We start from the raw sequence: 23657 nt of genomic DNA, 5'->3' as shown, positions 1-23657 counted from the left end.
AGTGTGCTGACTGCATTAGGATGTGCCAGTTTGTGTGCCGGCTGGTGTGTCCTCTGCTTTAGGATGTGCTGGGATGTGTGCTGGCTGTTTTTTACGATGTGCTGCTGGTGTGCCGGTTGGTGTGCCAGCAACTTTAAGATGTACCGGTTGGTGTGCCGACTGCTGTAAGATGTGCTGGTTGGTATGCTGGCAACTTTACAATGGTGTGCTGGCTGCTTTAGGGTGTGCCGGTTTGTGTGCTGGGTGCTTTAGGGTGTGCCGGTTGGTGTGCTGGCTGCTTTAGGGTGTGCCGGTTTGTGTGCTGGGTGCTTTAAGATGTGCCGTGAGTATTGCCACCTGCTGTAAGATGTTGGTGTGCTGGATGTTGTAAGATGTTCCAGTTGATGTGGCAACTGCTTTAGGTTGTGCCAGGTGGTGTTTTGGCTGCTTTCGATGTGCAGAGGTATGTGTCATATGGTTTAACCTGTGCCAGTTGGTATGCAGGCAGCTTTAGCATGTGCTGGGTGCTGTGCCAGCTGCATTAAGATGTGCCAGATTGTGTGCCGGAAGCTACTGGAGGTTTTAGGAAGTGCCGGATAGTGTGCCAGCAGCTTCAAGATGTGCCAGTTGGTGTTAGATATGTAATATGTCCAGCTGCTTTAGGATGTGCTAGGTAGTGTGCCGGCTGCACTAGGATGTGCCGAGCAGTGTGCCGACTGCTTAGGATGTGCCAGTTGGTGTGCCAAATGGTTTAAGATGTGCCGGGAGGTGTGTTGACAGCATTAGGATGTGCAGAGTAGTGTGCCGAAAATTTTAAGATATGCTGGCTGGTGTGTCCTCTGCTTTAGGATGTGATGGGTTGTGTGCTGGCTGTTTTACGATGTACTGCTGGTGTGCCAGTTGGTGTGCCGGCTGCTGTTAGATATGCAATTTGGTGTGCCGGCTACTTTTAAGATGTGCCAGTTGGTGTGCCAACCACTGTAAAATGGTCTCTCTCTCTCTCTCTCTCTCTCTCTCTCTCTGTTTTGACTGCTGTAAGATGTGCAGAGGTATGTGTCACATGGTTTAACATGTGCCAGTTGGTGTGTCGGCTGCTTTAGAATGTGCTGGGTGGTGTGCCGGCTGCATGAGGATTTGCCAGTTGATGTGCCGGTTGGTGCTGTATGATGTGCCGGTTGGTGTCCGGCTGCTTTAGAATGTGCCAGTTGGTGAGCAGGCTGCTGTATGATGTGCCGGTTGGTGTCCGGCTGCTTTAGAATGTGCCAGTTGGTGAGCAGGCTGCTGTATGATGTGCCGGTTGGTGTCCGGCTGCTTTAGAATGTGCCAGTTGGTGAGCAGGCTGCTGTATGATGTGCCGGTTGGTGTCCGGCTGCTTTAGAATGTGCCAGTTGGTGAGCAGGCTGCTGTATGATGTGCCGGTTGGTGTCCGGCTGCTTTAGAATGTGCCAGTTGGTGAGCAGGCTGCTGTATGATGTGCCGGTTGGTGTCCGGCTGCTTTAGAATGTGCCGGTTGGTGTCCGGCTGTTTAAGAATGTATCAATGGGTCTGCCAGCGATTTGTGTGCTGGCTGCTGTAGGATGTACCAGTTGGTGTGCTAGCTGTTGTAAGATGTGCGGGTTGGCGTGTCGGCAGCTTTAAGATGTGCCGGGTTGGTGAGCTGCCAGCTTTAAGATTACTTCTTAAACTGTGTGTTTTTAAGGGTTTTAGTAATTATACATAATGTAATGTCTTAAAATATGGCATTCTAAAAACTTACCCACCTGCTTTTTTAGTGTGTTTCTGTCACTCTCTTTTATCCCTTCTCTCTCTCTCTCTCTCTCTCTCTCTCTCTCTCTCTCTTCCTGTTTGTCTCACTCTTTGTTTCTGCCTGTGTTTTTGCTCTCTCTCTCTCCCTCTCTCTCTCTCTCTCTCTCTCTCTCTCTCTCTCTCTCTCTCTATTAGAAAGTCACAGGTTGTTGAACTTTCTGCAGTACTGTCCTGCAGCAGCGTTTGTTGTGAGGGTGGGCTGCAGCAGGGCGAGCAGTGGCATTAACACACTCAGCGCACTTGTGGGTGGCTGGGTGTGTTGGGTGGGTGGGGGTTTTGGGGGGTGTATCGTTCTGAAGCGCGTATCTGCCATTTAAAGGCAGTGTCGCTGGACAGGAATGCGCGTCCTGTGCGCAGCAGCGAGGCAGCGCTCTCCGCGTCCGCTTTATTTTTAAACCCTCTGGGTGGGTCGAGCGGCGGCTCAACACGAGAATGAGCCGTTACGTGCCCAGAGGCTCCATGTTGCAGCAGCAGGTCCCCTCCCAGCCCCCTTCGCCACCACGACCCTGACCCGCACCCTAGCGACTCTCATGGGGCTCTAACGTTAATCAACGCAGAAATAACGGATTTCCCCCCCGAAACAGATCTACAGGACGAGGAGCCCAGCCCGCTGAAAGTTTTACAAACGGTGTTGGTGAGTGTTGATCTGGTGCACATTGATACTGACAAGTAGCTTTAACAAGCTTAAGTAATGAATAAGCTAATAAAGCTGAAGAGATGTGTTCGTCTATCTTTATCAATGTAAATGTTAATATTTATTAGAGTAGAGCTGATTTAATAATAATATCTAAAGTCATATATTTAGCCTTCGCTAAGCCACGTATTTAATGCTCAGTGGGTCTAACTGAAGGCATGTCTAACAACCTGTTGAGTGTTGCTCATTATGTGAGTGTACTTTTGCTCTGCACCCTTAAAAAGAGGCTCTTCGTGGGTTCCTTAGTAAAAGCACTGGTAAACTTAAAAAAACAAAACAACACTTGAAAAAATATTGTATTGCATATGTGTGGTTCCTTAAATAACATTTACAAATGGTTCTGTTCAGCACAATTATAATAAGTAAAATACACTTTCAGAACTCATAATAGTCTGAAAACATAATGGTCTGTGTGTGTTTGTGTTTGAGAGCATTTCTCTTCCAAGATAAGAGACAAACAAGAGCAGACAGGGGTTAATGTTTTCCCACTAAAGAAGCCCACACTTCATGACTGTCCCTATGTTGGAGATATTTGTGTAGTGTTAAGTGTTAAATGACCAGTTTAGAGAAAATCGATCAGACAAGACATGTTTGATATTGGACGTTTGCTTCTGTAGTTAAGAACGGGAGATGCTTGGCTAATGTTGCTAACAGACACTGGAATTGAACTGTCACCAAATCTTCATTTGTTTGCCTGGGAATTCCATTGAAAAGCTACATAATAATAAATACATAAAAAGTAAAAAAAAAAAAAACTACTCTATGTATATATAGATAGACATTATGTACATGTTTAATCTAAAATTCTAACAGGTGAAGTAGATAGATTTTGTTATTATAGATAATATATTTAATATTATAGTAAGTATATAATATAGCAAGCTAGATGGCTTGCTAGCTAACTAGCTAGATTGATAGATCGATGTATAGATCGGTAGATTCAGATTGTCATCACTCAGTGCAAGTACAGGGCAGTGAAATGCAGTTACCATTGGCCAGAAGTGCAAATAGTAGCGTGTAAGACAAAATATATAATAAATAAAGTAGGCTAATATGTTCTAATCTTGTCTGCGCAACACAGATAATGATCCAGATGTGTTTTGAGTTCACCGAGGGACATTTTACATTTACAGCAATGACATTGGTGACAGTCCAAGTTCAGTGTTTGTTAGCAGTGTTAGCCTAGCATCTCTTATAAATATCAAACATGTCTAGGCTGATCAACTGCATCTGAATTAAGTCATGAATAATGTTTCTTTGATTTTATACTGAACTATTCCTTTAAGATCAGTTTAACTCTTCGGTGATGCTCCCTTGACCCTTTAGGAATCATTGTTGTGCTTAGATGCCCACTTTAATGGTCTGAATGTGTAACTCGCTCCTGGAAGGACAGAAGGGCTCAAATAACAGGCAGTTCAATACCGCCTCCCATCACCGTGTCTCTCTCCCTGTCTGCTTCCCTCTCTCCCTTTCTCTCCCCATTAAATAAACAATGTGGCTTCACAATATCAGTGAAAAAAAACAGCTGTGTGCTGTCACCCAGCCTTTGAAACAACAGGGAAATTAGGTGGGCTGCCTAGGCCTCACCTTTTAAGGGAATTTGGCTGTACTTCTGCACACCGATGTTCACAACCTAAATCCGTGCTGAATTACAGTAAATATACTCCTGGAATAGTTTTCCATTGATCACTCCTCCTTTTCTGTTCTTTTGGCTTGGAACCTTCATGCGCTGTTAAATCCCCCTTCAGAAATAGCTGCAAGGCCAGGTTTTACAACAGCAGCAGCACAGGGTTTTGAATAACAGTGCAACACCCACTAAAACAATATGTACTCATTGCAGTCTCTGATAGTCACTTGCTGTTATTTTGGAAGTTTCGGATATTTAATTCAGGCTTTAACTCATCATGCTGTCTGAAAGCGTGTTAATCTGTGCATAAATAACATTGTCCAACCATTTCTGTACCAAGCTGTACCAATCTCTCAGTGCTATAGGGCCGGTTTTACAGTAGTACAGTCCACGATACACACCAAGTGTCAACAAGCCACACCTTTCTCCAGCCGCTCTTCTTTCATAGATGCCAAAAGTATCACTCAATGCTCTTCCACCTTCTAGATATTTTGTTAGCCAAAGGTTATGCTAAGCGTTTGTAACATCCATGCCCTCAAATGACACCTGTTTTGTGCTATGATCAGAACCTTAAGGAATTTGCAAATGCAAATTTATGTGAATTCAGACAAGATGCCAAAAGTATCCTCTCACTTTGCCCTCTGCTCTTGCACATTCTAGATATTATGGTAGCTGGAGGTTACAAAAAGCTGTTTTGCGCCATGATCAAACCCTACAGAAATTTGCAATCGCAAATTCATGCGAATTTTAAACAACTCTCACAATATTTGTGAGAGCTTGCAATTTTTTGATGTGTAAATCATTTAAGTGCTTTCACGAAAATGGTAAGCATTTATTACCTTGCCGTGCCATGTGCCATGAGGTGTGTTTTTTTTTCTTCTTTGCAGTGGGTTGTGATTTATTTAGGATGTGCCAATGGGAATTGCATACAACATCTGACATTTTCCATGTGCAAATCTGCTGATACCAAAACCACTACAGACACACACACACACACACACACAGTTATACGCCAGTTTTGAAGGATTGAAAGTGCAGAAAATGCAGAATGCAGAAAATTCAATTATTTTAGTGCAGTAATCCATATTTTGCAACATCTGCCAAATCTGAATATTGGTACCTTGCAGGACTGTGTGTATACATAACTACAGTTACTTTCTGACGTTTGGCATTGTTACTGTATATTGAAAAGGTTCCTCCCAATGCTCCTCCCATCTGCACAAAAAAGTGGATTAGGGCAGGTGTTGAAAGGACTTTGTTGGTAAAATATTGCTTTTTCTAACCTATGTTTTGCTTTGCTTTGTTTCGTTCAAAGAATCTGTGAGTTGAGTTGACTCAAATGAGTTCATTTGTTTGTTGTCATGTAAAGTACATTTTAGGTTAAACTGACAAACCACTTTTTACAGTGTAGTACACTTTTACAACCTCACGTGCCGTGTGTTGGAGCGCAAACGTATGTAGAGGCATAAAGACTGTGCTCTGTGCGTAATGATAAGGGAATTCCCGCCGAGGGAGGGCGCGTCATTCTCTGATAACATCCCTCCTGCAAGCTCCTGATACAGGACAGAGAAGAGAAGAAGCCGCACCAGGGCCTCTTCTCTGAACACAGAGTTTCTCTCTTTTGTCCATTCCTCCTTGTATTTCCCGGTAGCCACATGCTAATTGTAAAGGAGAGATCACTTGCAGATGACTGTGATCACCTGACTGTGTTCAACCCCTTAAACTACAGGTTTATTACTTGACTAAACTTCTAGAACTTCTATACATGATTCAGTAGCTACTATAAAACCACTATGTAGTTTTTTTTTATTAATTAGAGAATTAATAATGCAGAATTGAATGGACAGATCCTTCCAGTTAAAGCCAGTGCAGTTGGATTAGGCTACTGTTAGGACATATGAAGATTTGATGATTAACACCACTAGTTGTAGGTAGTAAGCTACGAATATTCACAGGACCTCTGGTGCATTAGTTCAGAAAGCATGAACGGGCCTGCTACTCATAACAACTGCAATATAGCTAATGTGGCCAGGAGGGTTCTAGGCACCAAAGTCATTTGAAAGCACTTGTTTCCCAGGCAGTCCTGATCTACACATGCCTGAATCACGGCTCAGTTCAAGGCTGTGTTTAAGCCCAAACCTTGCTGAATGACAACATGGGCCGACGTGTGTAAATTAGCTCTAAAGAACGTAGCATCTGACGAAGGTGCTTGTGGAGTTCTGCGTTATTTTACTCCGAGGGGTTGCCCAGCCCCTGTGTGGGGTGATAAGGCCAGTCAAAAGTGGCATGCCTCGCAAAGATATGAGCTATCTTAGCTGCTAACCTTCACCCGCCATTCCACAGAGGCACGCGCATACACACACACACCCTCATCCTAAGCCATTCAGGGGACATAGTATGCTGGAAATGGCGGCCTTTGCAATGTGACCGTTTAGTGCATGTGGTATTGCTTATGTGGTAGTCTGCCACGGAGGAGGCTGTGTTGTTGCTCAGTTTGCTACACCAATCGTAGAGACGTGGAGATGCCGTAATAGTATTGATGGGTATCTATATCAAGCCGATTTTGGCACATGCTGGATCAGATATCTGCGATCCTGTAGCAGATCTAGCCTGAAATAATACACCCTTACTTTGGGTGATGTGAAGATGTTAGCTGTGTGTTTCTGGCTGTGGCTCTGGTGGAGTGGTGGAGTATTTGAGTAGCTTGAGCATGATAGTATGCTTTAAATTGTCATCGTGTGCTTTAATTAAATAAAACTAATGAGCTGTCTCTACTTTAGCCATCTCTACTTGAACTATTTCTACTTTGGCCATTTCTACTTTGACCATCTTTACTTTTGCCATCTCTACTAGAGCTATCTCTACTTTGGCCATTTCTACTTTGGGCATCTCTACTTGAGCCGTCTCTACTTGAGCTATCTCTTCTTTGACCATCTCTATTTGAGCCATCTCTATTTGAACTATCTCTACTTTGGCCATCTCTGCTTGGGCTGTTTTTACTCCAAAATACCAAAGCATACTTGAGGCGCCAAACATGTCTTTGCCTATTGACTGCATTTGGGTAAAGGGGGAAATGGTGCAAGACTATTCCTTGAAGTGTCTAAAATTAGCATTGTTTGCTCATGTTCTAACAGCCTTGCAGTGAACAAAATGAACCCAACAAATGAGCAACATCTGTTCAGCAGATGAGTTGATTAAGAGTAAACAGTGTGTGCAGCATGACCTGCAACATACCAGAACTGCTCATGTTTGACTTGCTGAAAACAGTAGGTTTGGAGGCAGTGTTACCAACTGCTTTCAATGAAAAGTAGCTATAGGCTGCTTGAGAAGTTGCTAAATGCTGATAGATGATGCCAAGTGCAAATTAGCATTTTTGACATTATCATGTTGGTTGCTTATCTTCTACTCTCTGTGCTCACATATATTGTATTTTAATACAGCCGAATTTCCAATAAAGTCAGACAATGGGAGGAGTTTACCATAAGGCTACTCGTTAACCAGAAGTTGCTTTTACGCCAGTTCTAAGCTGCTGCTCTGCACGGCTAAAAATTCTGATTTAATGCATGCAATTTTGTCAGACAAAATCACTATACACAAAATTTAAAGACAATGGTTGTGCTGTGATTTTGGCTATATATTTACATATAGCAAAGATCCCTTTAGCAACATTTAAGGACACACCTCATAAAAAGAAAAGCTAACATGTCATGCTCTAAAATATACCCCCAAAAGTTGGTAACACTGGCAGACCTTTCTTGGCTGAGGGAATCTGACCTCAGCATCAAGATGCTTTGTGTTTTATGTCACTTGAAGGCCTATTTGAGGCTCCACATAAAAACAGGAAATAAATCACTGTCTCGTTTCTCCTCTCAGACCATCCCTTTGCCCCAGTTCAGCACCTCCTGAGGTCTCCTGGCCCTCTCTGCCTCCGGCAGTCATGACCTCCACTACCGACTTTGACAATGCTGACATCACTCAGCAATACAGCCGCATCAACACACGCTTCGAGTTGTCCGAAGAAGAGCTGGACAACGACAACAGCTCAGCCCGGCTGTTTGAGCGCTCACGCATCAAAGCTCTTGCCGGTAAGTTCTGAGTAACTTTTTTTCTTTTCGTGTAGAGGAACCTTGTCCTGTATGGTATTGTGAACAGTAACTGTAATATTCCTTCAGGAACTCATGTCATAATGAAATTCAGCGCTTCAAGGAATTCTCATCACACTTACATGCTACATGACTGCTCACTGCATTTCTGTTGAAGAGATTATTATGAAGAAATGACTATGAGAGAGCGGGATACAAAAACAAGGAGTGCACAAATGTTCACAATATTGTAGTACCTGGGGCAAATGGCTTGTGGGTGGGTCTAGACTGTTTCACTCTTAACTCCAGGTTGTTGTGGTATCTACAAACTGAAACACACGCAAGTGCATAAGTCTGGGCAACTGAACCCTTTAGCCCCCATTCTCTCTTCCTCCCCCTCCACTCACTGAGCTGACTGAAATCTCTGCTGCATGCCCAGCGTGCCTCAGTGTGATGGGGCTGGACAGCTGCCCTGCCTGTCCGCGCCCAGGGCTCAGTGCTGCGGGCACTGAGAGCCTGTCATTGCGGCCACACCTGTGGGGTGCTTGCTCTGAGACAGCGGCCTTAAAATAGCCCGATGTGAGGCTACAGACACATAGGTGTTATAGAAACCCAGCTACACTGACTGGGTTATCTCCAACAGAGACAAACGATACCTCTGGCTAAAATACTGTGGGTGTAATTGATCACAAAACCCACAATCCACACGTGAGATACACTAGGGCGGCAACTACCAGTTATTTCTGTAATGGATAGTAATTGATTTGTATAGTGATTCTCAATACTGGCGTACCACTGCCCCACACGTTTTAGAGTTTCCACTGAGCTCAATACAGATGATGCAACTATTGATCTCATTAACTAGCCCTTTCTGAGGTAAACTATATGTCCAAATATTTGTGGACACCCCTAATGAATTCCTTCAGCTTGTCTAGTCTCTGTAGAGAAGTATTGGCAATAGAATAGGACTCTCTGGAGTAGATAATATAAACCTATCGACACAGAGCCTAATGCAGGTGTGAGCTAAAGGGGGATAAAGCCCCCCAGCATTGCAACTATATTCTCTGGAATGATGATGCTCCAGCCAAAAGTTTTAGGATGAATTAGGGAGTTGGGGATGAGTTGGCGTGGTGATCACCCAACATCTTGACTCACTAATGCTCTTGTTGCTGAATGCATCAAATCCTAACAGAAATTATAAATAAATGGAACAAACTGTCAGTTTAGTTTTCCATTATATAAGACACCTATAATAACCCCAATACAATAGTAAAAAGGGGGTTCTTTAAGGTTAGGACAATTGTTCTGTACTGACCCATGACAGCTCAAAGAATCATTTGAATGATTAGTTGGTTCTTTGCCTGGTGAGATGGTTCTATATATAAAATAAAGCCTCTTGCAGATGGTTCTTTATGGAAACCTTTTCCTCCTGGGTGAATCTGTGTGATCTGTTTCTCCACACTATTACACCTTCTTCTGGCAATCTTTCACATTCATCTTCAAGCAATAGTTCAGTCAAAAAAAGTTACCCAAGGCCCAAATGTGTCTGCCAGTCAGAGTCGTTAGGCGCGTGAAATGTGTTTTACACTGGAGGCATGGGGCTAAAGTAAGTCTCACATAGACTCACTTATGTAATTTGTGGCACTATATGACACACTGTCATATGTATCTTTTTAAAGACACAAAAGGTACATGGAATAGCTCGAAACAATAATATTGGCCATTTCTTAGTCTGCATTTTGGATGTCTGTGACTTTAAGACAGGAACGTGATGCTGAGTGAGAGCTGGTGTTTGATGTGCTCTGTGAGTGCAGTGAGGTTTCTGTAATGCAATTAGAGCTTCCTGCCTGAGAAAAGCAGAACCTGAGTGAGGAAAAGGGCAAACATGGAGGGATTCTTTTGTGCTGGAAAATGGACAAACATCCTTCAGAGTACTATAAAAAAGACAGTACAGTTTTTTACATGCTGAAGACATGTACACATTCAGTGTCTTTGACTGTAGGCAAACATGTATGAGCATGTCCTTACACTGACACTTTTTTGATCACACACACGGTCAACACTCACAAACTGAGAAGAACAATTTCACACTTGGTTGTAAAGTGCATCAGTGAACCAGTCTAGAGGTGAAGATCCCACTGCATTGATTCCAAAATTCACCAAAACAGGGATACATGATGATATAGGAATCAAATTGGAATCAGTAGATTATTGCTTACAGGCCAACAATCTTCATCAGACAGATATTTAGTGGTGTGTTTTTAGTACTCTAGATGAACAGGATGTACAGCCTCCTTTTGCAGCCCCCTAGTGGACACTCCGAGCAGCAGAATAGAAATTTGGAAGTGGTTGGCTATGTTTTAATAGTCCGCTACCAAAGAAGTCACTCGACATACATGTTTACGTTGCATGTAGTAAAATGTAACTGCATGTAGAATCTGCATGAAGCGTTTTTATTGCTGTAAAAAATCTGCACAAGCCTTTCTTTGTTGTTACACTGTGTGAGATGCCTGTATGACTATTATTTATACAAACACAAAGATCAGATCAGTATCGGCTGATAATCCCGAAGTAAAATCCTTTACAAGCTATTTTATTGTCTATATTCCGTTACTGTGTGAATACAGTAAAAAGGCTTCAAGGGCTGTTTAGTAAAGGCATGACGAGACTTATTTGAGATTCTTTGCGTGGTTGAAACGTTGTTCAAATACAAGAAATATATTTGTACTACTTTTACTATATTTTTACCTTGAGTGTCAGTAGTTTTTGAATCAGATTTGCTTATTTGGTGTAATTGAATCAGTCATTCTGAATTTTTCCAAAAATTGTGGCAAGAATTAATCAAACCTGTTTCCTAATCAAATGTAGTAGAAGTGTTATGAGAGCAGAGCTTTACTACACTCATTAGTGGATCATGTTCTGAGCATACTGCCTCACACCTTGCAATTGGTGACATCACTGCTGTGTTTGTGTGGAGAGGAGGAAGCAAGCAGGGATATATTATATGCATGAGTGGGGCGCTGGAGAACCACTCTGTTCCTTGTGCTGCCTGGGAGAGGCAGAGGCGTGTCGCTCAGGAGCGAGAGAGAGAGAGAGAGAGAGAGAGAGGGAGAGGGAAAAGGAGGGAGGGAAAACATAGCAGGAGAGAGGGAGAAGCAGGAGAGGAAGGATCCGAGAGGGATCTGCGTCTGCCTAACTTTCTCGGATGAGGATGAGCAGCCCATGCCTGTGCCGCGCTGTACCGGTCAGCCAAAGTCGCCTGCGGGAAGTCAAGCTCAGCCTGAAGACCAGCAGAGAGGCCAGCACCATTCGGCCCAATGTGGTGGCCCGGGAAATCAGCACCCGGGCGTATTCTACCGGGAAAGAGGCGCCCGTCCGGGTCAGCCCGAACCCCAGCCGGAGCAGGAGCACCCCTCCGGTCTATAGAGCCCAGCGTCCCGACAGCAAGAAAGGTCCCAAGACAAACGGGCACAAACCCGAGCATCTGCCCGAGAGGAATGGAACCCTTCTGGACGTCCCGCCACCCGTAGCCCCCTTCACCTTATCTGCCTACTCCTCTTCCACCTCTTCATCCTCCTATACGCAGAGACTCACCCGACCTTCACCTTCACGCCCACCGCCTTCATCCTCGTCATCCTCTGCCTCGCAGGGCATGAGGCGCACCCGCTGGCTGAGCTACAGCACCTCAAATATCTGCTTCAACTCCATCCTAGATGGAAGGTTTAGACAACTTCAAGGTAGAGTTCTCCTGCTTTCTCTCCCTCCCTCTTTCTGTCCCTCCCTCAGTGGGCCAAAAGGCACGCCCCTCCTCCCTCTCTCCTGGGGATTGCGAGAGAGAGGAGGGAGGTTTACATGTTTTGAGTCTGCTGATGTGGTAACTGAAGATGGAGTAAATTGCTGTGCTTCCATGCTTGCAGCAGTTTTTAAAAATGTACTCCTCTCATTTATTTCATTCATTTCTGATGCTGAGCTTATGCCCCAATGGTTCACGGCCTTAGCTCTAAATATTTAATGACACAAATCTACAAATGTTGTTGAATAGCCTATATTTCTAATTAATCTGTAGTTCACAAAGCATTTTTAGAATGATAATTTTATTTGATTAGCTTTGACATGTGCCCACCTTTCGCCTCTCTCTAGATTAAGCTCATATCCCAGCCCGTAGTTCCGCTTACTCATGTTTATTTTTAGAGACAAGTTAAGAGACATCATTGTGCATTTGTGTAAGCCATTTCTGCTGTCTCTAGAGGCAGTAAGGCTTTAGTAAAGAGGGATGCACAAATTAAAGTATTTTAGTCTCGTTTCTACTGTTTTTTTAATAGTGCAAAAACTTCTCAGCATCGTCTCAGCATTTCCATGCTGGAAGAAAAAGATTGAGCAGCTGTCATTTTGGGGGCTGGTGTAAAGACGGGCCTTTTTTCCCCTGTTATGTTCATGAACTCTTTTCACCATTGCCAGCCATATTGAAATCTCACTCAGTCTTGGGCCCTGTCCTATAAGAGCCTAAGTCCAATGAAGGGGAATGATCTATTGAGATGTCAACAAGGTCTTTCAAGTGGTTTCATGTGAAACAGTTGATAGCAGAGAAACTACTATGATGGGATGATGGGAACCAGGGGATGCAGTGTCTACAACACAATGCCTACACACACACATTCTGAACTTTGTATGAAATATTAATGAAAACTCTGCATGACTGTATTTAAAAGCATGACTGTCTGAGGCCATAATGTGTGTGTTTGCTTTCTTTTGTAGAGGGAGCTTTTGGAGGCATTCATTAGTTTGGATGTCTGGTTCCTGTCCCCAGCACTGTGCATTTCCCATCGCTGTAGTTTCCCATCGCTGTATACACTTTTGTTAGACGAGCCCTCAACAATGCTGACTTGCTTTGTGAAACGCCACCCCTAATAATGCTGTTGAGACACACCCCCTACTGACAGATTTGAGACACACTTCAGCATGGTGAAGAGAGTATGTAAGCAGAGGCGGCCCAGTGAGGAGAAAGGTGCAGGGACTTTTTCAGAAAGGGCCTCAGTTGCAACGAATGGAACCGCAGCGAGTTGACTGTGGGAAAGGACAGAAGGCTTGCTTTGTACAGGGAAAGTCCATCAGTATGAATAATTCACAGGCCTGTCGCAAAAGCTTGAGAAGAGATCTGAGACCAGCCCAAGCCTTGTGAAGCTGAGGAGCGTTTAGTTTCCCGCTGATGCAGAGCAGATCTCACCTGATCTCAGCAGAGTTTACACTGCTTCCCACTCATGCTCAACCAGGTGAGAGCAACCATAGAGATCAGAGATACAGGAGCTGTAAGATGATAAAAAATGCAGCAGTCTTCTTGAACTGTGAGGGCTCTTTCCATGTTGTAGTAAATCTGTAGCATCATTGCCACTCAGAAAACATATGTGGCTTTACTTTCTATCCAGGAGCAAAATTAACATCTGGAGAGCAAAAGTTAGATTTGTAAAAAATTCAGTGAAAATCGGTCACACTGTTTTGCCCATAAAGGTGCCATAAATACTAATAAATAATAAGAAATGCACAAAAATACAAAAAAGTTATTATTTGACATAAATAGTATGTGACTCACTAGTTAGGGTGGAAAGTGTCATTTAACAAGCCTATTTAAAACCCTGTTATTTTGATGGGCTTGTGGGAAAAAAATAAAACAATAAGCTCTGCTTTAATTTTCTGGTTTACAGAACCAGCAAAGCTCACAGAACCAACATATTACAGCATAGATTCAACACTGTAACAAAAAACACTGTCATTATTCCCAAATCTAACCGGATAGTGTCGCTTTCTCCTTGTTGTGTCCTCTCAAAGCAATGTGATGTCAGCAAGCTGAGGAAATTATAGCCAGTTAGCTTTTACAAGCACTTGCTTCGCTGGGTTTGGCTTTTCAAGACCTTTTGGTAAGAAATGAACTGGTAATTTCTCCTCTGATGTGTGTTTACCTCCAGTTTGGTAATCAGTTGAGGTAGGCCAGTTTGTTTTTGAGGAAGCAGACATTGCCATCAGACTCCACAACCAGCACCACTCCCAGCAGATCACATACACACAAACTTAAACTACACACACATGTTCAGAGAACAGAGGTCCCTCAATGTAAAAATACAATGTGCAATACACACACATTTAAGAGTCAATTTGCAATTACCTGTAAATACTCTGTAAATAATATTGTTATTGCTTTTTTACTTCTATTATTTATATTGTGTATATATTGGTAATTTATCTATGTTTTGGCATCTGAGTGTCTTGCTATCCCTTTTCTGCTGTGACACTAATAATTTCTCCACTGTGGGAATAATAAAGGATTATCTTATCTTATCTTATCTTATCTTATCTTATCTTATTGGACAGAAGAGATAATAAAAGCCACTTGGTTAGTGTTAGCAGGTCCAAAGGCCTTGTTCACATAGGTCATATTCCCATAGCCAGTAGAGCCTGGAAGTCCTACTGTCCTACTCTCCAGTATCAACACCATATTCTCCTGAAGTCACTGTCATGTTTTGCTGTGTCTTCAGTTTTGACTAGGGCTTTTGCTAGTGGGATGGATTTATGTAAATGTTTAGGGACAAAAATATAAAAAGTCAAGTCTGTTAAGTTTTGGGGGTTTTGGAAATGGCCTGTTTTGGTTCTGTAGAATTTTCTTTTGACGGTGTTTAAGGTTCATGCATTCTAGGGCACCTTTAATCCAAATATAGTCAGTCAGCCAAGACATGTTCGGCATGCGATGTTTGCCTTAATAGTTCTATATGGAGCTAAGAGGCTAATGCTGCTAACAAGTAGTAGAAGCTTAATCTGCAGTCATGCTCCACTTAGCAACTGGCATCATGCAAACTGCATCACTGAAGCATCACACATTTATCTCAAACTGAGTAAGAGCATATCCCACCCGAGATCCAGCTCTGTTTACCACAGTTTACATTACATAGGACATGACTTAGCCTTTCTATTATGGAGCCAAAATTAACAGCCGGGCACATATTAGAAACTAGCCATGGTTAACAGTAACACCTGAGCCCATTCTTTTATAATCACTGGATCCAGGAGCAGGAGAGCAGTGATGTGAGTTGCTCTTATGCGTTCAGGCAGGACCAAGGATCTTAATGGAGCTCCAGCTCAAACCTCCTCAGCACACGAAGACATTTTCAAACATTATTTGCATGTTCTAATTGTCATGTCCTTTTCATGCATGGGTGGTACAGCGGGCTTAGCGTGCTGTAGTTTCCTTTCCTCTCTGTGGGAAAAGCAGAATTGAACATGATTTATTTAGAGGCCAGGACTTTCTTGTGGTGGTGTAAAAATCTGCTGTTTTTTCGGTGAAACCGGGCCATACATGACAGATATGGTCTGACTACACTCCTGCACTGTTTTCCTGTAGCTAAAGGTAAAAAGGGAGTAGGCTAATGCCTAGCTACTCTCAAGGGTCTCATGGAGCCAAGGCTTAAAAGCATGGGTCCTCAGTCTCTCTCTCAACATTTTAATGCTTTCCTTGCAAACAGTACCTTGCGATCTGCCCCCGCACTCTCTCTTTTCCTCTCACCATCGCATGAGGCCTGCATCATTTATAAAACACATCATAACGGATGCAATATTTTAAACTGTTGTTTGGAAAGAGGAGGAATAAGATTGGAAGAAAACTGATGCCCAGAAAGAAATCAGCACACGTATGAAAAACAGAAATGACTTTGCAATGTAAGGGTTTTTAATAAAACAATGGCAGTATGAAGCAATTTTTAAAAAGCTCTTTAAAGAAGCTTTTACATGATGTTTTGTGGTATAAAGTAAAACCAACTGACTGCACTATGAGGAACAAGACAGATCACCAGCTCTGAAACATCATCCAACTGATGCCTATGCTAGAGAGAGTAGCCAATTGTGCTCTTTTGGGCTCTGGCTGCTGATGGCAAAGCAGCTACTTTCACAGTTCTAAATAGAACCACTGCCATTACTTATAAACTCCTTGGACTCCAAGGGTCTAAGCATTGGCCTTAACATGGGTGGGAGTTCCAGAGAGCATAATTGGCTTCCAGTGATTTTGCAGTAGCAGCAGTCTGGAAAACTTCGATTGACTTGGATGGAGCACATACTAGCCTTCGTCCTGACAGCACTGGATGCATTGTATGATAAGAAAACCAAGAAAAAATACGGACAACATAGAAAAAGTCTTACAAGCTTAGATATGTATTTTGTGTGTGTATAATATAGTCTACAACATTGTGCGAGACTGAGATATTACATGGTCCTGGAGCATGCTACTATCCTTATGTTTAGCTGTTTATTTGTTTCATTCTGTTTGACATGCTGGGTTACACAAATCCTACTTCACCAAACCCACAGTCCCTTGTGTTGTGTATGCACAGCTTTAATTACAAGCTGTAGTTGCCTGCCCTGTTATGATGCTGCTCCCAAACTCATAAATCTATGTCACTAAATGAACATATGGACAAGGAAAAGCATCACATAAGCATATTTACTCCATATTAGTACAGCTTAACAGTTTCCCATCATTGTACCCACCAGATGAGCGAGAGGCTGTGCAAAAGAAGACCTTCACAAAATGGGTGAACTCCATCCTGGCCAGAGTCAGCTGCCGGATATCAGACCTCTATCTAGACTTGAGGGATGGGAGGATGCTCATCAAACTGCTGGAGGTTCTGTCAGGGGAGAGGCTGGTGAGTACCTGCTGTTTCAAGCATGCAGAAGTAAATAACAACCCAGTATTAACAATTTACAATTGGCCACTTGCCAAGCACCATCCTGTAGTCTCTTGTTTCATTTTCCAGCCCAAGCCCACCAAAGGCCGAATGAGGATTCACTGTCTGGAGAACGTAGACAAGGCGCTGCAGTTCCTGAAGGAGCAGAGGGTGCACTTGGAGAACATGGGATCACATGATATTGTAGACGGCAACCACCGCCTGATCCTGGGCCTCATCTGGACCATCATTCTTCGCTTCCAGGTATAACAATTGATTCACACATTCGATAATAGTAGCTCGACAGTTAATCCCTCACTGATGTTGTTTATGTTCAGCTCCAATTGCATGCTGTTACTAGTGAGAGATGGCATGTAGTACAATCCTCAAGACATCCACTCAGATGTCTGTTCCACCACTTACTGCAGTTTGTCCAGGCACCAGGCATCCTTATCTGGTGTTACAGTAAGACCTACAGCAGCGACAAGATTTGTGTTTTGTGTCGTCTGATGTTCGGCGTGGCTTGAATTTATTTTTAATCACTCGATTTGACAGCCGGTGTATTTTTAGCTTGGCTAGTTCAAACAATATGGTCTGCTGCATAATTCAGTCCCTCCGAAAGGGGAATGTGGAGGAGAGGAAAGCAAGTAGTTGACTATCCTTTCTTCTGCCCGTATCCCATACACAAACTAAAGAGAAAAAAGTGAGCATGTCTTTATTTAGCTTCCAATGTCTCTACATCTCCCACAGCTTAAGTATCACAGTCAATCAGACCTTCTAATTAATATGAAGCCGCGTGGGAAAATAACATTCTCAGTAAGGAGGAAGCCGTTGAATATTTTTTTAAAAAGCCGATCCGCACCAAGAGCCCTTCGAGCTTCAAGTACGGCTTGGCTCGACCCGCCATCCCTCAAAATCCACGGAAGACAAGCATCCAGGCTTTTTTCTGTCCTGGCACCAAAGTGGTGGAACGAGCTTCCCCTGGGTGTCCGAACGGCCGAGTCACTCGCTGTCTTCAAACGCAGACTCATAGACCCACCTCTTCCAAGAATACTTGGACGATTAGAGTACTTTGGTCACCTTATTGTCTTGTGTTTAGTAATGTCTAAAGCTTAGAGGTATCCTTTGAATTATTGGTCTATTCTAACTAGCTAAAGTTTTTCTTGGGTAAATAGCAAAGCACTTTGTAAGTCGCTCTGGATAAGAGCGTCTGCTAAATGCCGTAAATGTAAAATGTAAATTTCACCCTCAAAAGTCATTCTTGCAATCTTGGCCAGAGCTAAAGGCAGAATGGAGAATGATCAAACACTATGCTTGTATGGTGAAAACTCTACATTAGGAGTGTTTTATGATACAACATTTAAGTGTTGTTTGCTTGTTTTTTGGTTTTGACCTACAGATTCAAGACATTGTGGTCGAAACAGGAAAAGCGGACCAGACAGGAAAGCAGGAGACACGCTCAGCCAAAGACGCCCTGCTCCTTTGGTGCCAAATGAAGACTGCTGGGTAAATGTTGTTCTTCTACCCAGTACTACCTTCATTATTTGAAATATTGATGGTCAAAATAGTTTTGATGGTAATTGGTATTATTTTGTATTTTAGGTACCCAAATGTGAACATCACCAACTTCACCACAAGCTGGAAAGATGGCTTGGCTTTCAATGCTCTCATACACAAACACAGGTACTGGAAAACAACAAAACTGCTTTACAAAATGAAGTAGCAACTTCCTGTTCAGTACTCATAGAAAAATAAATAATTGGATTAATATTATATTTTTATTTCATTAGACCAGATCTGGTGGACTATGGCAACCTGCAGAGATCCAACCCAACCCACAATCTTCAGCAAGCTTTCAACGTGGCTGAACGACAGCTTGGAGTTACCAAGCTTCTGGACCCAGAAGGCAAGAAAAAGCTCACAAATCCATCAGAAACTCATGCAAAGTATACCTTTTTCAGTAGTTCCCTTTGAGATAACTGATACGTGTTTTGTTATTTGAAGATGTGTTTACCGAGAACCCAGATGAGAAGTCCATCATCACATATGTTGTTGCGTTCTACCACTACTTCTCCAAGATGAAAGCTCTGGCAGTCGAAGGCAAGCGAGTTGGGAAGGTAAGCAGAAGAAGATCGATTTTTGTAGATGTCTGTGTGTGTGTGAGAAAGAGAGATTCTTACAATTTAAACTTGTACTGACAAGACACCTCACTCTCCAGGTGCTGGACCATGCCATTGAGACAGAGAAGATGATTGATAAGTATGAGACCCTTTCTTCCGACCTGTTAACATGGATCGAACAGACCATCATAGTGCTAAACAACCGCAAACTTGCCAACTCCCTCACTGGGGTCCAGCAACAACTGCAAGCCTTCAACTCCTATCGTACTGTGGAGAAACCTCCCAAGTAAGAGCATCAACTTCCCACTTGTTGTATTTAATCTGAGCTTGACAACAATCTCTAATGACCCCACATGTTCAATGACTTCACATGTTTAATTTAAAGATTCCAGGAGAAGGGCAACCTGGAGGTTCTGCTGTTCACCATCCAGAGCAGGATGAGGGCCAACAATCAGAGGGTTTACACCCCTAAAGAAGGTGCTCTGGTATCAGACATCAACAGGGTGAGGTGCTATTGTGGAAGTAAAAAATGTCTGTAGCTTATGTCACAGCCCCTATGCTAACATTGGGGTTTCGAGTGGTCCAGCGGACTATTGCGCTGCCACTGTGACCTGAGGGCCCTGGGTCATGCCGCCTGCCATCAGCAGCTGGAGTCTGAGAGAGCACAATTGGCCTTGCTCTCGTCAGGGGGGTCTTCCCACATCACACATGATACTGGCTGGAATGGGCGCTTTCTTCAGACTGTGTTGGTTGCACTGACGGCAGTTCAAAAAGAGGCAGTAGCTGTTTGTGCATGTGGCAGTTGAGGCATGTGGCAGTCTTTACCCACTCAGTGTCGAGAGCATTACATGTGATAGTGGGAGAGTACTAACGAGTGGGTTAATCTAAAACTGAGGGTAAAAAATAAAAAGGTAACATTAGTCATACCTGTTATTGAGTGCATCATGTATCACTTGACCCAGGCATGGGAGAGACTGGAGCGCGCAGAGCATGACAGAGAGCGTGTACTGAGGGATGAGCTCATCAGACAGGAAAAGCTAGAGCAAATGGCTCGTCGCTTTGACAGAAAGGCCGCTATGAGAGAGACCTGGCTGCAGGAGAACCAGAGACTGGTAGCACAGGTAAGTCATGTGATCTCCTGCTAATTGTTTTAACTCCATAAATTAAAACTTAAGGACTTCAGGCAAATATTGCTGTGTGAATGTGAAGTGTATCAGCTGTATCAGGAGGCTGCAGTACACTGGCAAAATATGTTCATATGTCACAATCCAACGTTTTCTTTTGCAGGACAATTTTGGGTATGATCTGCCAGCAGTAGAAGCAGCAAAGAAGAAGCATGATGCCATAGAGACAGACATTGCTGCATATGAAGAACGTGTACGAGCTCTAGTGGCCTTATCTAAAGAGCTGGAGGCGGAGAAGTACCATGACGCTAAACGCATCGATGCAAGGAAAGACAACATACTGAGACTGTGGGACTACCTCCAGGAACTTTTGAGTGCTCGCAGGGGCCGCCTGGAGAAAAATCTCACCTTGCAGAGGATCTTCCAGGAGATGCTGTACATCATTAATTGGATGGACGAGATGAAGGTACACATACTAGAATGAAGGGAATAGATGAATGTTCTGCCAGGTTACTCTGGTAAAATCTTTTAGTGTCTCTGTTTTATTTGTGACTTAACTTCTACTTCTTTTCAGGCCCGTCTCCTGTCTCCTGACTTTGGGAAGCACTTGCTGGAGGTGGAGGACCTTCTGCAGAAGCATGCTTTAGTGGAGGCAGACATCGCTGTACAAGCTGAAAGAGTCCGCTCTGCAAATGCAGCTGCTCTGAAGTTTGCAAACGGAGACAGTGAGTAGAACAGACCTTTTAACTGCATTCTGTGAGTCTAGAATCACATGCTATTAGCATCAAAAAAGCTGTTGTACATGGAACTAAGTACTATGGTAGATATGTAGCTTGAGTATATTTTATTAGGATTATTAATATAGTGGCATAACTGTTCAATATTTACAAGCCATTCCATAATGTGTTCGACTAATTACTGCACCATGTCCCCTTAACCAGGCTACAAACCTTGTGACCCACAAGTGATTCGAGATAGGGTACAGCACTTGGAGCTTTGCTATGAAGAGCTGTGTGCGCTTGCCGCCCAGCGCAGGGCCCGCTTGGAGCAGTCCCGTCGTCTCTGGAACTTTTTCTGGGAGATTGCAGAACTGGAGAGCTGGATCCGGGAGAAGGAGCACATCTTTTCCTCCCTCGACTACGGCAAGGACCTGACCAGCGTGCTGGTGCTGCAGAGTAAGCACAGTGCCTTTGAAGATGAACTGGGGGCCCGTCGCGATAATCTAAAGCAAGTGATGGGTGAGGGTGAGAGTATGTTGAAGGCCAAACACTTTGGTGCCCCTAAGGTGCAGCAGCGCATGGATGACGTACAGAGACAATGGCAGCAGCTAGAGGAGCTGGCTGCTTTCCGCAAGCAGAACCTACAGGACACCCAACGTTTCTTCCAGTTTCAGGGTGATGCTGATGACCTTAAAGCCTGGTTGCTGGATGCTATGCGACAGATGAGCAGTGACGAGGTTGGGCATGACGAGTACACCACACAGAGGTTGCTGAAGAGACATCGTGCCCTCAGAGATGAGGCAGCTAAGAACGGGGCCACCATTGACGCTTTGAGCAAACAGGCCAATTCCCTGCCTGAGGAGCTGAAGAATACACCAGACATCCAGAGGCGTCTGAAGGACGTCAAGGATCTGTACATGGAGCTTCTGTCTCTCTCAGACCTACGACAGAAGAAGCTGGATGACACTATGGCGCTGTACACCATTTTCAGTGAGACAGATGCTTGCGAGCTCTGGATGGGTCAGAAAGAGACATGGTTGGTGGGGCTGGAGACACCAGAGAAGTTAGAAGATCTGGAAGTGGTTCAGAATAGGTATGTAGGTCTCCATGTTTAACATCCTAAACTCGAATTGGAGTGTGACAAGTATGCATTTGTGGGAGGGACATTTAACACTTCTTATTTTAAGAATATAGGATGTTGACGGTCATGCCATTCCACTGCAGATTCTAGTTAGCACATAGGATCATAGCCGAAGCTAAAATTATTTAATGATGCAGTTTCCTCACATGCATTTTTCTATTATGTTGTTAGGCTAAGCATTCTTGCTCAGGAAATGGGAAACATGCAAACAAGGGTAGACAATGTCAACAAAGCAGCCAAGCAACTAGAGGACAGTAGGCATCCACGATCAAAGGAGGTCAAGGACTGTCAGACTCGTCTCAATAAGCGGTAAGAACAATTTCCTAAGAATTGACTGTCAAGTATTGCTCAGTTTAGGTGCTCCTCAAACTAATTTTGATGCCCTATGTTCTCCACACAGGTGGGAAGCATTTAAGGCAATGGTAGAAGATAAAAAGCATAAGGTAGATTCAGCGCTCAGTCTGCACAACTATGGGCTTGAATGTGATGAGACCGGGGCATGGATCAAGGACAAGACACGAGTCATTGAATCCACACAAGACCTTGGAAATGACTTGGCCGCAGTGATGACTATCCAAAGGAAGCTTTTTGGAATGGAAAGAGACCTGGCTGCTATTCAGGATAAGCTAGACTTCTTGCGTGGTGAGGCCCAACAGCTTGTGAAGGATCATCCAGAGCATGCTGCCAGCATTCTGGCTCGACAAGCAGAGCTAGATACAGCTTGGGACACTTTGAAGCGAACCCTAAAAGACAGAGAGGACTCACTGGGTGAAGTCAGCAAGCTCCAAACCTTCTTGCAGGATATGGATGACTTTCAAGCATGGTTGTTCAAGACCCAGAAGGCCATTGCCTCTGAGGAGATGCCTACAAGTCTTCCAGAGGCAGAGGAGCTCCTGAGCCTCCATGACGCAGTAAAAGGAGACATGGATGGGCATGAAGAGGACTACCACCGTGTAAGAGACACTGGAGTAGCTGTAACTCAAGGCCAAGAAGACGATCCTCAGTACCAGCAGCTGGAGCAGAGGTTAAAGGGCCTGGACAAGGGCTGGGATGAGCTGCACAAAATATGGGACAGTCGTAAGAACTTTCTGGACCAGGGTCTAGGCTTCCAGCAATTCTCGAGAGATGCAAAGCAAGCAGAAACTATCCTAAACAACCAGGTAAAGAAATTGCCACCTTTTCCTTTACACAGCAAATGAAGTGTAGGTCAGAATGAGTCACAAACTCACCCACGTCTTACCTATGTTTACATTCACATTTATTAGGAGTACACTCTAGCCCACTTGGACCAGCCTGACACCTTGGATGGGGCAGAGAAGGCCTTGAAGAAGCATGAAGACTTTGTCACCACCATGGATGCTAATAAGGATAAGATACAGACTACACTAGAAGGAGGACAGAGGCTAGTGGACAGTGAAAACCTTTACTCAGGAAAGGTGAAGGACAGGATGAACTCCATCCAAGACAGGTCAGAACAGTTGAACTGTGCCCGCCAAGCATTACGCCAAACACTTGTGATACTTAAATGCATTCTATATGTAATAGGATTATTGTAATGTACATGAATATTTGTTGTGATGGGGATTCTAGAGACTAGAGACCATTGCAATGCTTTGGAAGTGTCTGGATCTTTCCTTCAGCCTCTATGGTCAGTGATATCACT

The 23657-nt window shown here is 43.7% G+C and overlaps 1 protein-coding gene across 4 annotated transcripts in view; it reads left to right on the top strand.

The window, feature by feature from the left end:
* Positions 1-2141: 2141 nt before the first annotated feature.
* Positions 2142-23657, top strand: part of sptb (spectrin, beta, erythrocytic) — a 33365-nt gene continuing 11849 nt past the window's right edge. Inside the window, exons 1-17 of one of the 4 annotated variants that reach the window (XM_072689576.1) lie at positions 2142-2419; positions 7980-8191; positions 16718-16869; positions 16981-17154; positions 18290-18396; positions 18493-18573; positions 18681-18796; positions 18895-19007; positions 19109-19296; positions 19396-19513; positions 19973-20131; positions 20298-20600; positions 20709-20859; positions 21076-21946; positions 22166-22303; positions 22395-23154; positions 23260-23462. In XM_072689576.1, the coding sequence (XP_072545677.1) occupies positions 8044-8191; positions 16718-16869; positions 16981-17154; positions 18290-18396; positions 18493-18573; positions 18681-18796; positions 18895-19007; positions 19109-19296; positions 19396-19513; positions 19973-20131; positions 20298-20600; positions 20709-20859; positions 21076-21946; positions 22166-22303; positions 22395-23154; positions 23260-23462 (3782 nt within the window). In that variant the 5' untranslated portion in view covers positions 2142-2419; positions 7980-8043. Of the gene's footprint in view, positions 2420-7979; positions 8192-11342; positions 11926-16717; positions 16870-16960; positions 17155-18289; positions 18397-18492; positions 18574-18680; positions 18797-18894; positions 19008-19108; positions 19297-19395; positions 19514-19972; positions 20132-20297; positions 20601-20708; positions 20860-21075; positions 21947-22165; positions 22304-22394; positions 23155-23259; positions 23463-23657 lie in introns of those variants that run through there. The other 3 variants (XM_072689577.1, XM_072689575.1, XM_072689578.1) reach the window with 3 other exon arrangements.

Source organism: Salminus brasiliensis, chromosome 10 (genome assembly GCF_030463535.1).
Source record: "Salminus brasiliensis chromosome 10, fSalBra1.hap2, whole genome shotgun sequence".
NCBI lineage: Eukaryota > Metazoa > Chordata > Actinopteri > Characiformes > Bryconidae > Salminus > Salminus brasiliensis.
Note: the sequence above shows the minus strand (reverse complement) of the source record. Positions and strands in the feature narration are given on the sequence as shown.